The sequence below is a fragment of the Lichenostomus cassidix genome, chromosome 9 (assembly GCF_008360975.1).
Source record: "Lichenostomus cassidix isolate B80296 chromosome 9, HeHo_3.0, whole genome shotgun sequence".
NCBI classification, from domain to species: domain Eukaryota; kingdom Metazoa; phylum Chordata; class Aves; order Passeriformes; family Meliphagidae; genus Lichenostomus; species Lichenostomus cassidix.
The window spans coordinates 9,198,453-9,211,966 of record NC_139490.1 but is presented as its reverse complement, the minus strand read 5'-3'; the positions used below and the strand labels follow the sequence as shown (position 1 = coordinate 9,211,966).

Genomic DNA, 13,514 nt, shown 5'->3' with positions numbered 1-13,514 from the left:
TGTCTGGTTGTAGGATATGCAGAGGAAAGGGTCTTTTTGGTGGAAAATAAGACTGTAGGAAGTGGGGCTGAGACCCTGGGCAGGATATAACCGATCATAGAACGTGGAGCTGTTTGCTGGAGACTTGATTTTAGCGGGAGGAGGTTTGTTAGCACTGCTAACTGAAAAAGGCACGAGGACTCGATAAGGGGCTTGACCGATCCTCCCGTGTGTTTGGTGTGGCTTCCATCAGGTAAGGACTTGTCGCACACGTGCGCTCCTGGAATGGCTCATCCCGGCCGTGCTCCGTCACAGCAAAGCTCCGCCCGCCTCGTCCGACATCCCTTTCAAAAGAGCTGGGAGACTTCAAACGAAACTTCCAAGAGAGAAAGCCTTAGTTAAGGCGGTTCGTCATTTACAAACCCGAGCTGACCCCAAACCCTCCCGCGGCCGCCGCAGAGCGCGGGGCTGCAGTACCGCCCGCCGCGCGACAGGGGGCGCTGTCCGCACGGTGCCGGGACACGCCCCCGCCGCGTGACGCGCCGATCCTGGGCGGCGATTGGCTGAGGGCGGTCACGTGCGCGGCGCGCCGGAGAGACGGCGGTTGCCGGGGCGACACTGGCGGCGGCTGAGGGGAGAGTGGGGTAGGTGGGAATGGGGGAGAGAAGGGATTGGGACAGGGGGGAATGGGGGAGAGAAGGGATTGGGACAGGGGGGAATGGGGGAGAGAGGGGATTGGGACAGGCGGAATGGGGGAGAGAGGGGATTGGGACAGGCGGAATGGGGGAGAGAGGGCATTGGGACAGGGGGGAATGGGGGACGGGAGGGATTGGGGGACGGGGGGAATGGGACAGGGGGCATGTGAGGCAGTGGGATGTGGTGCAGGTGAGAGTGGGACGAGCACACCGTGGTGCCTCTAATTGTGTGTCTGTGTCTGCTCCTCTTGCCCTCTGGAGATGCTGTGCCTGATGGGCTGTGCTGTGTGACCTCTGTGCTGGGTGAGCTCTGTGCTGGGTGAGCTCTGGGCTGTGCTCTAACACTCCCTTCTTTGCCATTTTCCATCTTTATCAGCGATGAGAAGTAGCAGCAGCGCTTAGCAATGGGTGATCTTTTAGCGTACGAAGCTGAGTTACTTGGACTAGTGAAAGAGGTTGGTTTTCTCTCTTTTTTTTTTTTCCCTGGTTGAAATGAGCGAGGCAAGATTTCTCAGTGTTTGTATTCAGAGCCAGGCATTGTAAATGAGGTCTAAATTATGGCTAAGTGTTGCTACATGCTGAAATCTTGACTCATGTCATACTCTGTAGGTTCAAAAGGCTCAATGCCTATTAAATGCCAGCAACAAAACTTTCTCCTTTGGTTGAATGAAGATGCTGGCTAAACTAAGGGGCATCATTCTTTCCAAGAGGGTGCACACAGTTGTCTCTAAGATGCAGGAGAAAACTGAGAAACAGTATTTTCCTACCATGAGGTATCAGTTCTTGGTTTATCACTTTGCAGTCTTTGGCATTTATGGACCATCCTACAGAAAAACTTTGGCATTTCATGGATAATTCATTGAAACGTTAACGACTTTAAAATTACTAATAATTTATTGAAGCCTTAATCATCTAACAAATGTTGTTCCTCTGTGTTTTGGTCTTGTAGTATTTGGATTTTGCAGGATTTGAAGAAACAGTGAAAGTACTTAAAAAGGAATGTAAAATAAAAGGGAAGCCACTACGTAAACCAGCAGATGTTTCCTCAAAAGATTCATTGCCTGTTCAGGTAATGCATAATTTACACTTACCTTGAGTAATACTAAAAACAGTTAGAGGCTGCTAACTGCCCTGTGAGTTATTATAGCAGTGAACTGTCTGAACAAAGTCTTAATTATTTGAAGAAATCTCGTAGCAGTCTTCTTCCAGCACAAGAACCTTCAAAATTGGATTTTTTTTTTTTCCAGAACTTCAGTCATTTTGAACTCAAGACAGTAGTTCGGATTTACACTACTTTAAGTGTTTACTGATATGTTTGAAAATCTGGGCTTTGCTTCTTGTATTGATGGTTGATTCAGGCTCTCAATGATATTAAAGATGCATGAAGAAAAAAAATATTTGGGTGGTCATTGTATGGTGGGAGATTTTTTAATAAAACTTTGAATTAAAGTGTTCATATGGCACTGGAATTCTTCATTCACAAACCTACTCCTGAGAAAATGTAGCTCTTCTATGTTTGTTTTTTCACTGAATGCTTTTCCCCTTCACAGGAAGATCTGCTCACAGCATTTGAAAATGGTGATCAGAAAGTTTTCTTCCAGCTCTGGGAGGAGCAGATTTTGTCTTCTGTCCATGACAGTGATCCAGTTGCTCAGAACCTGGAGTTCTATCTCCACATCTACTTTGTCACCTTCCTCTTGAAACAAACTAGGGGAAAGCCTGTAAGATTTGTTTACAATTCAAACCTCACATTGCCTTTGTTTATTTTACTTCATTTATTTGTCTTTAGTGTGGATGAGGATGGGATGTTTTCTAAGAATCATTCCAAGAATGTGTATCCAGTTTTGGGCACAGTCTGCATATTAGATCAGCCAAATCCTTTGTTTTGTGAAGTACAGAGATGGAAGTGGAGCTGTCCTTATCCTGGAGTTCTTGAAGTATTTTAACTTGGAAAATACCAGCATGGGAATACTTTCACACTTGTAATTGTAGATCATAGAAGATTCATAAAACACTTATTTTGCTTTGAGTTTGTACTGAAGCTGTGAGTTGAAATATACTAATTTCTGATGAAATGAGAAAGCTCAGTCTTGACCAGCTCAATATATGGTATTGAAAAATATAACCCCAAGATAAAATCTCTGCTACATGGGACTTTTATGATGAAGAGACATTTAAGAAGCCTGGATTCAGCCAGATCAGCCAGGGCTTAATAGCTCCTGCCCTTCACCTGTCAGCTGCTGCAGGAGTATTTGGATGCCTGCAGTCTGTTTTCCAGCCTCTAAGGAGCTTTTGTTCTGTTCTGTGTGCCAGCTCCCCTTCCCAGTGCTGTGCAAGTGGATTTTTTTGTTTCTGCATGTACCAGTGAAATAAAGCATGTCTAAAGTAGGTGTTTCTTCTATGCCCTGCATGTAGAAATGGTATTTTTTTTCTTTAGAAGTCTAGCCTGAAGTGAGCAGGAATAATTTGCCTGCAAAAAGCAATTGTCTGTCTCCTCTTTCTTTGGACGTGGGTGACAGAAACAACAACATTATTTTACACTTTTCTTTAGGACTGGTGAAAACATACAATATGCTCTCTAGTTAACTAAATACTGGTTTTTAGATAACAAATATTCTGGAATTTCAAACTTCATATTAATATATTGGAGTCTTTTATTTGCCAGCTTTACAATGCATTCAGAATGGTAGTTTGCTAAATTAAATCTGCTGCTTTATTTCCTAGGACAAGGCTGAACTTGAGGAAAGAATTTCTCATTTTAAGGCATACCTGGAAACAAAAGGAGCTGCACTGAGCCAGACTACAGAGTTTCTTCCCTTCTATGCTTTGCCTTTTGTTCCTAACCCCATGGTACATCCTTCATTTAAAGAACTTTTCCAGGTAAGTATCTGCATTGCAGGGAGGGATGGTGCTAATGATGACTTGCACTGACCACTCTCTGCACATGGTGCAGGTGGGTGGTTAGTAGATGACTTCCAGAGCTGTGGTTTGATGTTCCAAAATATTGTTGGCAACTCCTGTGGGGAAGGTACAGCCACCGTTTCACCTGCTGGTGGCTTGTTCCTGCAGTGCAAAACTGCACCTTAATTCCTCTGTTATGCTGGGAATGGCTGGTTATGTGGCTGCACTTGGACTGGATCAAGGAACTGCTTTATTGCCTGTGAATGTGTGTGTAAACAGCTCCCACGTACACACACCTACACAAATTTGTTTGCAAAGCATGTGTAGTATTTTTCAGACATGTATAATATTTGCTCTGAATGCTTCCCTGTCTGACCACGTGGACAGTTGTGCTGGCCTGGCTGAGAAGCTGTGGGCAGCCTCTGTGGTGCAAGGAGATGCCTTCTGCCTGCATTGCTGCCACATTCCTTTTGATATCAAACCAAAGCTTAAGTGATGCTTGCCCTAGGGCTGACTTTGGAAGTACCAGCTGATGAGGAGCTCCAGTTTAACACCAAAAAAAGGCATATCCTGCCATTTTCCTTCGGGACTAGCTATAAATAATGAGATAGACTAGTTGACCTCAGAGATGGAATATGACTACTCTTTTTTAATTTTACTTAGCAGCACTTTTTTTAATGCCTTATCTAAGTTGAGATCCTCAGGTTTATTCAGTGTCCAAGCTCTTAATCCACAGTCACTCATATTTTCTTGTGGGAATTGTACAACTCATTCCATGTTAGTGTTGAAACACAGATTGTTTTACGTTTGAGAAAGAGCAGCAGTGAGTCACTAGTTTACTAAGCAGTGTTCTTATGGCATATATTTTTCTCAGGCATCTGATGCTTTATATAGCTGGAGTTCCTGTCAGTTTGTGTAATACATCTTGAAAAATAATATGCACTCCTCTCTGTAGGAGACAAGGTTCCTTTGGTAATATACAGTGTGCTCTGGTACACCACTGTCTGGATACTGAGTTGGTAAATGCAACAAGTAAATTCTGTACACTCTCCAGCATGATGAAATAAGGGAAAATCTGAGCTGTGAGAACAGCTTGCAACATGTATGTATACAGCAGTAAATTTAGGAAGTTCCTTCTACTTGCTGGAAGATGGAGCTTTTTCTTCTGTTGGCTGGCTTTTCCTCAAGCAGAAACCAGCTTCACTGAAGGTTTGAAATAGAAAACATGAGTATGTGGTGGATTCCTAGGTGCAGTTTGGCATTTTTCCATAACTGTTATTTTCTTGTGCCTACGAGACACTACGTCAGGCAGAGGACAGCATTCCAGTTAATGCTGCTGGTCTGTTCTGCTGGTCTGTTTGTCCAACATGGGTTGTTTTTCTCCAAATCCTTATTTTAGAAACATTGTGCCCTGATCACTAATGTCATGTCATGACGCTTGCAGTAGTTATTGACAAAACTTACAATTCCCAGATCTAGAAGCAAAATATGAAAACTGAGTAGTGCAAAATTACCAGTTTTGTACTCTATTTAATACATGTGAAATTAATATTAATTTTTTATCTTTTTCTCAAGTTGCTTATATTTTAAATGTGCTTCTACTTTCGGAGCAGTTGTAGCATGTGCATACAAGGCACCAACACTATGTGATAATTTTGCACTTGAAATAAAGCTACATTTTGTTTCTAGAACTCTTGTCTAGGAATAATACTGAAGTCCCCTCTGACTGCTCTATGCATTTATGGGGAGTGAGCAAAAACATTCACTTCAGTAACGGTGAAGGGAAAATCTTTTCAATCCAATGCTTGCTGCCTTTTTTACTAGTGGGAAGTTGCTGTGATCCAAGCAGTACTTTGTACAGGGTGTACATATTTGGTGAACAACTGTCATTATTTGTTTTTCTTTTCAAGGATTCTTGGACATTGGATTTAAGGGCAAGATTGGAAAAGTTCCTGTCTCTGACTCTCAAAGCCAGACGGATTCCTCGGCTTCTCACTATATTTGTATCCTTTTTAGAAAACACTTTGCAGATAATTAGAAATACTGGAAAGAGGCAGTGTAATTTATTGCAAGAGTGTAGTGCTAAGATCTGTTGCAGAATTGCAGTAATGTTGCAGTTGAGTTTGTATGATAGGAAACATTGTTTATATTCCACATTCAAAAATAAACCTTTGAAAAAGTCATGTAAAGACAATGTATAGATCCATATGAACCTACATGTTTATCATATGATCATTCTTTGCTTCCATGTATGAAGTACAGGATACCCAAAGGAACCAACCTGACCTGACTTCTTTCTTAGCATTTCTAAAGCTGTTAGTCTTTGAAATTAGCCATTTCAGGGACTAACTGAAAGTTTTACAGTGCTTTTAAGGGTTCCAGAAATTACTTGGTCACTCAAAGGTCAGCAAAATGTCTTTATGCAACATTGTGAGTTGTGCACTTACAAGATTTTTATGTATTTATTGTTGATTTATGTATTCTGTGGAGGATCAGACAGACCCTGGCTGTTGGCTGGGACAGTAGGAATATTTGGCTTGTTTGAGTTTCTTCATTTTGTGTCTCTGGAACAAGCACTGAAAAGATGCAGGTTTTCCTGAGCTGCACCTACTCGTGCAACAGAAGGAGAGTGGACAGTTCAACAAAGGTAAATGCTGGGCTGTGGTAAGGATATTCTGTAAGATTTTCAGGGGCTGTGAGAGCAGCAGGAGGTTTGCCTGCAGGGGTGGTGAGGAAACCAGTGATGCATGGCAGAAAGTGCTTAGAAATCCAGACCCCAGCCTTGGTGATATCTACTGTTAGACTGCTGGAGCTCAGTAGGGTTGAGCATCAATAGTCATGGACTAGAAATGGGAGAGGACCTAGTAGTGGGATTTACATTTATTGTGTATTCTGTCCTGCAATATGGTAAAAACAAGTGGAGAACTCCACTGATATGCACAAAGTGCATATCAGCTTTTTTTGGTTCTGATGGAAGTAAGTTGCCTCAGATTCCTTTCCCTTCTTTAGGCCTATCTGCATCTTCCAGATTTCAAATCTCGTTCAGTTGTTCTGATGGCTGTCTAATGATCTTAGACAAAATTGATTTTTGTTCCTGTTTGCTCATTCTGTTTAAATAGTACCTTCTAAAGTAGTGCATATTAGTTTCTCCTGATGAAGAATGTGTTCATTTCAATGTGGCTGGCTGATGTGCTGCATTTTGAGGTAACCTGCTTATACACACTTAAGAGTATGTGTGACTTGGGGCCCTTTAAAAATAATAATTTCAGTGCAGAATACTGTTAGATGGTGGTGACACTTGAAATACATGCCTTTTAAAAATCAGTTTAATAAATAGAACTTAAGTTTCCAACTATCTTGCATTTTTTTTCACTTGACTTTCTGCATATACTTTCTAGGTAGGGATCTATATGAGATCAGTAAGATTCTTAAAGTTACTTTTCCTCTTGAGTTATTTTAATCTGTTTACCCTGAGGATTTACTCTTTTTAGATTGCATTGAGGAGAAAGTTAGGTTTTCTCCCAGTGTGAGTTCCATGTATTTTCTTTGTTATATTGTGCTTTGTGTTGCATTAGACTTTCAATGAATAATAGAAAAGTCTTTGTGGATTTTTATTTTCCAGAAGTTACTCTTTTTCCATGTAGAAGACTTTCCTGAAGGAAATAATTCCATGCTCTTATTAAAAAGAAATAACTATCATTTGTGCCTGAATTATTTTGGGCCTAATTATTTTTAATTTGGGCAGGTTCTGTGCTTTGTACAAGTACAGGGACAAGTACAGGAATTCAATACATGCAGGTCAGCCTTAATTTGCAGATCTGGTATGTGCCTTGGAGGTTGAGTCAGTTTGGATATTTCATAAAGGTTACTTGAGGACTGTCTCATATGAAGGTTTTGGATCCAAGAGGTTATTTTTGCAGTATCCTGCTCACATCACAAGGGATACACAGCACTTACCGCTGGAGAATATTTACTTTATCAGTGAAGGGAAAATGCAAAGAAAATTTATAGGCAACACATGAATGAAGAGCAGTATGGCAGAGTCCTGAAAGCAGCCTTTTGTAAATACTTGCCAGTCATCAGTCTGACATTCAGTCTGACATGCTGAAGTACTTCAGGTTTGGGTGGGGTGGTGCAAATGCTCTTGAGGGTGTCCTGGAGAGTTCAGTGTGTTTACCTTGCCTGATTTACCTACTACAGTCTGGCTTTTTACCCATTTGCTAAAAAACATCAATCTCTGTATGAGTTCCAAAGCTATTTGTGTGGTGGTTGTGCTTAACTTACAGTTCTCCCATATGTTTTCGGTTTGGCTGGAAAGGAAAAAATTGCAGAATGGTTGGCATCTTGCACAGAGAGAGCTTCAGACCTTCTTTGTGTCCTCTCTGCTAACAGGAACTGAGGGAATGAAGTATTTGGAAGTGTGTTCAGCCGCTGTTCCCTTCACTGCCTCATTACAAATCTGTGGATGAGTTCACAGCCACTCTTCTGCTGCTTTGGGGAGGGGGAGAGTGGAGGAAGTGTGTCAGGCTGCTGCACTAGAGAAGGTGAAGTGTGACCAACCTGTCTGTCAAGATTTGCAAAAGTCTAAATGACTGTTTATGTGGAAATTGGGCAGTTTAGAATATGAATAGTAATTTTTAAGCAAGGAGACTTCTGCCTCTCCTAAGAGCAAGATTCAGTGTCACCTAAGGAGCTCAAGTGTCAGCAGCTCCTGAGACCTGCAGCTCCTCTGCTTCATTGTGTGCAGGAGCTCAACTGGCTGCAGTCAGTGCTTCTAGACGAGTATGAGAGGGTGGGCAGAGGTTAGAGAGAAAAAGAGCAAGCGCAAGTTCAGGAAGCATGTTTTAGGTGGAGGTAAGTTGTTATAAAGGAAAACAACTAATCTCTCACTTAGAGGGAAATGGTTATTGTGGAATTAAGTGCATATGTGTAACTTCTTGGCTGATTGTGGGAACTGGAGTTAGAAGACTTGACAATTACACACATGAGAGAGCAGGCAAGAATTCTGGTAGAAACATGCAGTAGTTCAGATCATGAAGCCCAGTGCCAGCATCTTCATTTGTCAGTCATAAGCTTTACTGTATCTTGTATCTTCCTACACCAGGAGGTTAGTCCTCTGTGCTGTGTTTCCTCCACATATGAATAATGTTTCTGGTAGGTATTGGGTCCAGAGCATTTTTTTTCTCCTCCTTGATAGGTTTATCATATGTAGAAAGCATTTGTCAGTGTTGGGAGTTGTATCTGGGATAGAGAGAAGCCACGGTGCTACTCTCTGATTCCTGTAATGGTGCAGTTTGACCACTGCTGCAAGGTGACATAAATGTCAACTGAAATGCCTCTGAAAGGTACCATTTCCTTTTACCAAATCTAGACTGGGATGGTAATGATTTAATGTTTTAAACAAGCGACTTAATACTAATTTTTGCCTGGATTGATAGCTCCCTGATCTGTCTAAATGAATGAGGGAATGGTGTTATGGAATGCTATTGTGGTGTTAACATAATGCTGTTATGGAATATGGCAGGAGTGCAAGGGGAAAATGAGGCAGTGCAGGACCAGCTCTGTCTGAACTTGGAACAGCTGCTTGCCAGTGATGAGCACTTCCTGCTCTTTCAGCAAGAGAAGCTGTCATGAAAGACTATCCCATTTTCAGTAAAATTGCTTATGTGTGAGAAGATAGTGGTATAAAAAATGTGAGGTGTGCCAAGACTTTGTGATTTCTCTCTGACACCCTTTTCTCTGTTTATTATTGATAATCCCTGGATTTAACAGCCAAGGAATAAATTGGAGCCTGTTTCTGAATTTCCAAGACTAATGTTCATGAGCTGCCTTGAGTTTTGGTTATATAGTTTTTTCCTGCTGACTACAGTTGGAAGATGTATTTTCATTACTGGAAATTTTACCCACTGGGCTATGAAAAGCAAACAAACTCTGAGAAGGTTTATGCTTTGTGATTTGGTGCTTCCAACTTTCCTCTGAGTGAAAGTCATGCTCTAGATACATCCACTGGAAAATTTTTGAATTGCATGTGTTGTGTCACAGTTAAATAAAAATATATTCCTATTTACTCATCTAGGCAACAGAATAAAGTGCTGGACTGGCTAGTTTTGTGCAATGGTTGCTCTCAGAATCTTTGCTAGTTTAGAAAAATGTTCTTATTTTGAAGCTGTATCATATTAAATCTGTGGTAGCAGTTTAACAGTAATGACTCTGAAATAAAAACAAAATCCAAGCTGAATTATTATTATCAAAGTTCAATAATTTGGTTGTCTTTGGAAGTTACCTCAACTCTTCTAATTTTTATGTTCATGTTGAATGGAGTTGAGATAATTTTAACAGCTTTAAGAATTGTATAAAGCTTGGCACTTTCAGCAGGGTTGCTTAATGTTACTGTTCTAGTGGTGTTTTGTTTATTGGTCTATTTTTTTAAAGCACATTTTGCTGGATTTGAACAGGATCTCTAGCTTGTCACAGCTTCTGTTCATATTTCATACTGGGTTTGGCTCCCTCTTAGAGAGTATAACAGAAAGCAGCCATCCTTAGAGGGGAGGAGGCTTTGAGAGTAAAATAACTGTCTTGTCTTTTTTTTTTCTCTTAACTTGTAGAAGTACAAAAATGTACCATCTTGTATTCCGTGTTTTATTTTAAGACTGTCAATTTATAGCTGGTTTATAGCTAACATCTACTAATGCACATTTTCTTGAAAAGATTCCATTAAAAAGATAACTCTGTTACATTTTCTGAAAGCAAAAATAAGCTGTTCTGCCGCCTACTGCTTTAAATATCAGTGAGATAAACCATGTCATATTGGGCTGTTTAGAATGCTCTAACCCAAAAAAATTTTAAATCTGTGAGAGGGAATCCTAGTTTTGTCTGAATCTCCATAGTCAAGCTGATTCCTTCCCATTGTTTAACAAAAAGTGCTATGGTAAATATTTCGTCTGTTTGCAGATGGGCCTGATGCCATTTTCACAACACTAGAGCAGTACTGGCTTCTCAGCAAACTAATTTAAAACATAATGTTCTAGCAAAATACAAACCATCAGGCATAACAATAGAATTACTGTGCCTCCCTTCATGGTTTGGTCTGGTCACAGAGATGTGCACTGTGGTCCACAGCTCCAGGTTCTGTGCCCAGTTCCATGCAGAACACTGGCTTGTCTAGGTCAGAGACTGGGGTGGAGAATACAGATTTTGGTACTCAGTTTACTTTTGTCTCTAAAGTAATTGAACCTGAAGGAACAAAATGTATGAGAAATGTAACTTGTGAATTATTCAGATAGAAATGAAAACCAAATCTGAGCTATTTTCAGAAACTGGGGATAGTAAAAGTAACTGATATAGTTTACTATCAACTAGTAAATGATGGAGTATCCTCTTCACAAAATGTGTTCAGTGATGTTTATTGCCTTGTATTTGTGTTGCTGCTGTAACTGTGAAGCAGTTAGTTCTTTGGCAAATAAGGCATAATAAGTACTTGTAGCTGTTGCGATGAAATGGAGTCACGATAGAGGTGTGGAATTATCCTTGCAGGGAAATTCCACACCTCAGAAGTTGAGGTTGCCTGTTCAGAGCAGCAAAAAGGCTTGTGGGTTCTTTTGTCCTTTTGTTTGAATAGGTGATGCTATTTCTTTTTTTGTAATTCTCTTGACAGAAATGATGCAACATCTTCATCAACAGTTAGTGGAGTCTGAGTACAGGTACATGACCTACCTGAAACAATTTAACAAACTGCAGGTGGAACACCATAATCTCATTGGAATCACTGCGGAGCTGGTGGATTCTTTGGTTGCCACAATCAATGGCAAGATGGTAAGAGATGACTCAGATGTGCACTAACTTCTACACCCGCCCCAGAAAATGGAAACCAAAGTGTGAATTAGACTTCATAGTTATGAGCCTTTCTGTTAGAACTGTGGCTCTTTACTAATAAAACACAGCACTTTGGATGAGCAGTTCTCCCATTGCCCTGGTGAAGGAGGATTAAAGAAGCTAAAGAGATGGGTTGAATTGTGCTGGCAGAGAAATCTCGCAAAAATTAACACCATCTCACAAGACATCTCAGATCTCCTCTGAGAGTGCCCTATTGAGCTTTGGCATCAGCAGTGATTAGAGGGCATTTCTGTGATTAGTGACTGCAATGCAGGCCATCAACAGTTGTACATTTAAGACTTCCATCAGGTCTGTTTTAAGTTCCACAGTGGTGGAAACAATCTTATTCAAAATTTTGGTGAGGAAAAGCTTTGCTCTCTGTTCTGCTGAATTGGATTTGCTAATTTAATTGATAAAGGGAATAATAGGGATGGGGGTGAATGAGTTATTCATTATGTGAAATGGGCCACATGTATGTGACTAGAGAAGATACAACTTTCTTATGACTATTTTTTATATGGAGTTGATTGTCAGTTTCCTGTGTTGTGTTGTCTCCTCTGGGAGCATAACTTCTGTGTCCCTTGAAGGCTATTCTTATGGCAGATATTAGTGGCCTCTAGGTGCTTTTGAAGGAACTGTGAATTGTTAGCAGGGACAATGACCTGGTATTTCCTGTGCTGCCTGCTGAAAAGTCAATGTGTACCTTCCTCCTGTCATCAGCATGAGCACCTTGTGGTTTGTAACTCTGCATCTGGAATCACTGCTCATGTATTACTGCAGGGAAGAATTTGCCTGTAGGGGTGGATTATACTTTACAGCGGATTAGGGAAGGTATCTCATGAGCTTTGGTAACAATAAGAAACTCAGTCATTCATTTGCTGCCTCCCATTTCACGCTTGGTGCTCTCCAGGCAGTATCGAATTACCTGCTGTGGTTGGGAACTGGACGCTGGTTCTCTTCTGTTGCAAATGTTGCTCAGTTTCCTTTGTGAGCCTTGTCGGGGCACTCGTTTGATCCTTCCCAAGTGTGTCCAGCTGAGGGTGCTCTTCCATTATGGATCCTGTAATTTCTGACTCCAAAGTGGAGTTGGGTACCGAATAAAGTTATAGTGAAGTTACAGTGTTCTGAATTTGAACGGTTTTTTTGTCTTGCTGAAGGTTTGGGAATATTAGAAGTGTCCCCAGTTGCATTTCTATTATCTCTGTGCTCTTGTCTCTGTTCTGGGGAAGGTACTAACTCTTCTGAAATTAAGCTGTTCTGTTGTGGTGTAGATTTCCCAAAAGAAAAAAAACTAAACCCGCTGAGATGTTCTGCATTGAAACACAAAGTGTTGTACTGTGTAATTCATATTTATTTTCTCTGTTTCACAAGACAATTGTGTAAGTTCTGCTCTTTAGGTAAACAACACATCAGCATTGTTTAAAGCTCAAAACTGCTTCATTTTTTAATTTAATTTTGTACCTTTTGATTCATGAAAATCTGGATGCAAATAGAGGTGTGACAAAATCTGGTTTTCTTCTAGACTCTCTGAAAGCGTTTAGCATTAGTCTTGTGAATGGCCTAATAATTCCCAGATAAAAAGAATTTACAATTTTTAAAATTTCTGAACAAAATGGTAGTTGCAGTGCATGCCTTGTGCTTGCATCAGTGAACCTCAGGTGATTTCTTACTCTTTAAAAAAACCAAACAAACAGCCTTTAATATAGAAACATTAGTCTTGTAGAAAGTATAAGTTTTGTTTTATGTAATCCTGTTCTCATTTTGTTTCCTAATTTTTAGATCACACCAGAGTATCTTCAAAGTATTTGTTTTTGCTTGTTTAGCAATCAGATGAGACAATCTGTAGCACACAGCATTGACTTCACAAGGCCTGGAAGTGTAAGTATAAATGTTTGGGATTTTTACAGTAACTGTCTTAAAATACAGTACTATTTAAGCTGCATATGGAACAATAAATGTTCTGTAATGGGAAAGACAAAATATAAATGTGTTCAAGCTTATATATAAGAATATGGCAATTGTTTTGTTGATCTCAGATGCTGGTGAATGACATGGTTATACAGGTAT

General features: G+C 40.4%; 1 protein-coding gene across 4 annotated transcripts in view; it reads left to right on the top strand.

Moving 5' to 3' along the window:
- The first annotated feature begins 443 nt into the window (after positions 1-443).
- ARMC9 (armadillo repeat containing 9) overlaps positions 444-13,514 on the top strand; it is a 59,237-nt gene continuing 46,166 nt past the window's right edge. The window contains exons 1-9 of one of the 4 annotated variants that reach the window (XM_085069285.1): positions 444-623; positions 1,051-1,129; positions 1,624-1,743; positions 2,225-2,395; positions 3,399-3,554; positions 5,486-5,578; positions 6,198-6,222; positions 11,230-11,387; positions 13,227-13,325. In XM_085069285.1, the coding sequence (XP_084925411.1) occupies positions 1,079-1,129; positions 1,624-1,743; positions 2,225-2,395; positions 3,399-3,554; positions 5,486-5,578; positions 6,198-6,222; positions 11,230-11,387; positions 13,227-13,325 (873 nt within the window). In that variant the 5' untranslated portion in view covers positions 444-623; positions 1,051-1,078. The remainder of the gene's footprint in view (positions 624-1,050; positions 1,130-1,623; positions 1,744-2,224; positions 2,396-3,398; positions 3,555-5,485; positions 5,579-6,197; positions 6,223-11,229; positions 11,388-13,226; positions 13,326-13,514) is intronic. The other 3 variants (XM_085069282.1, XM_085069283.1, XM_085069284.1) reach the window with 3 other exon arrangements.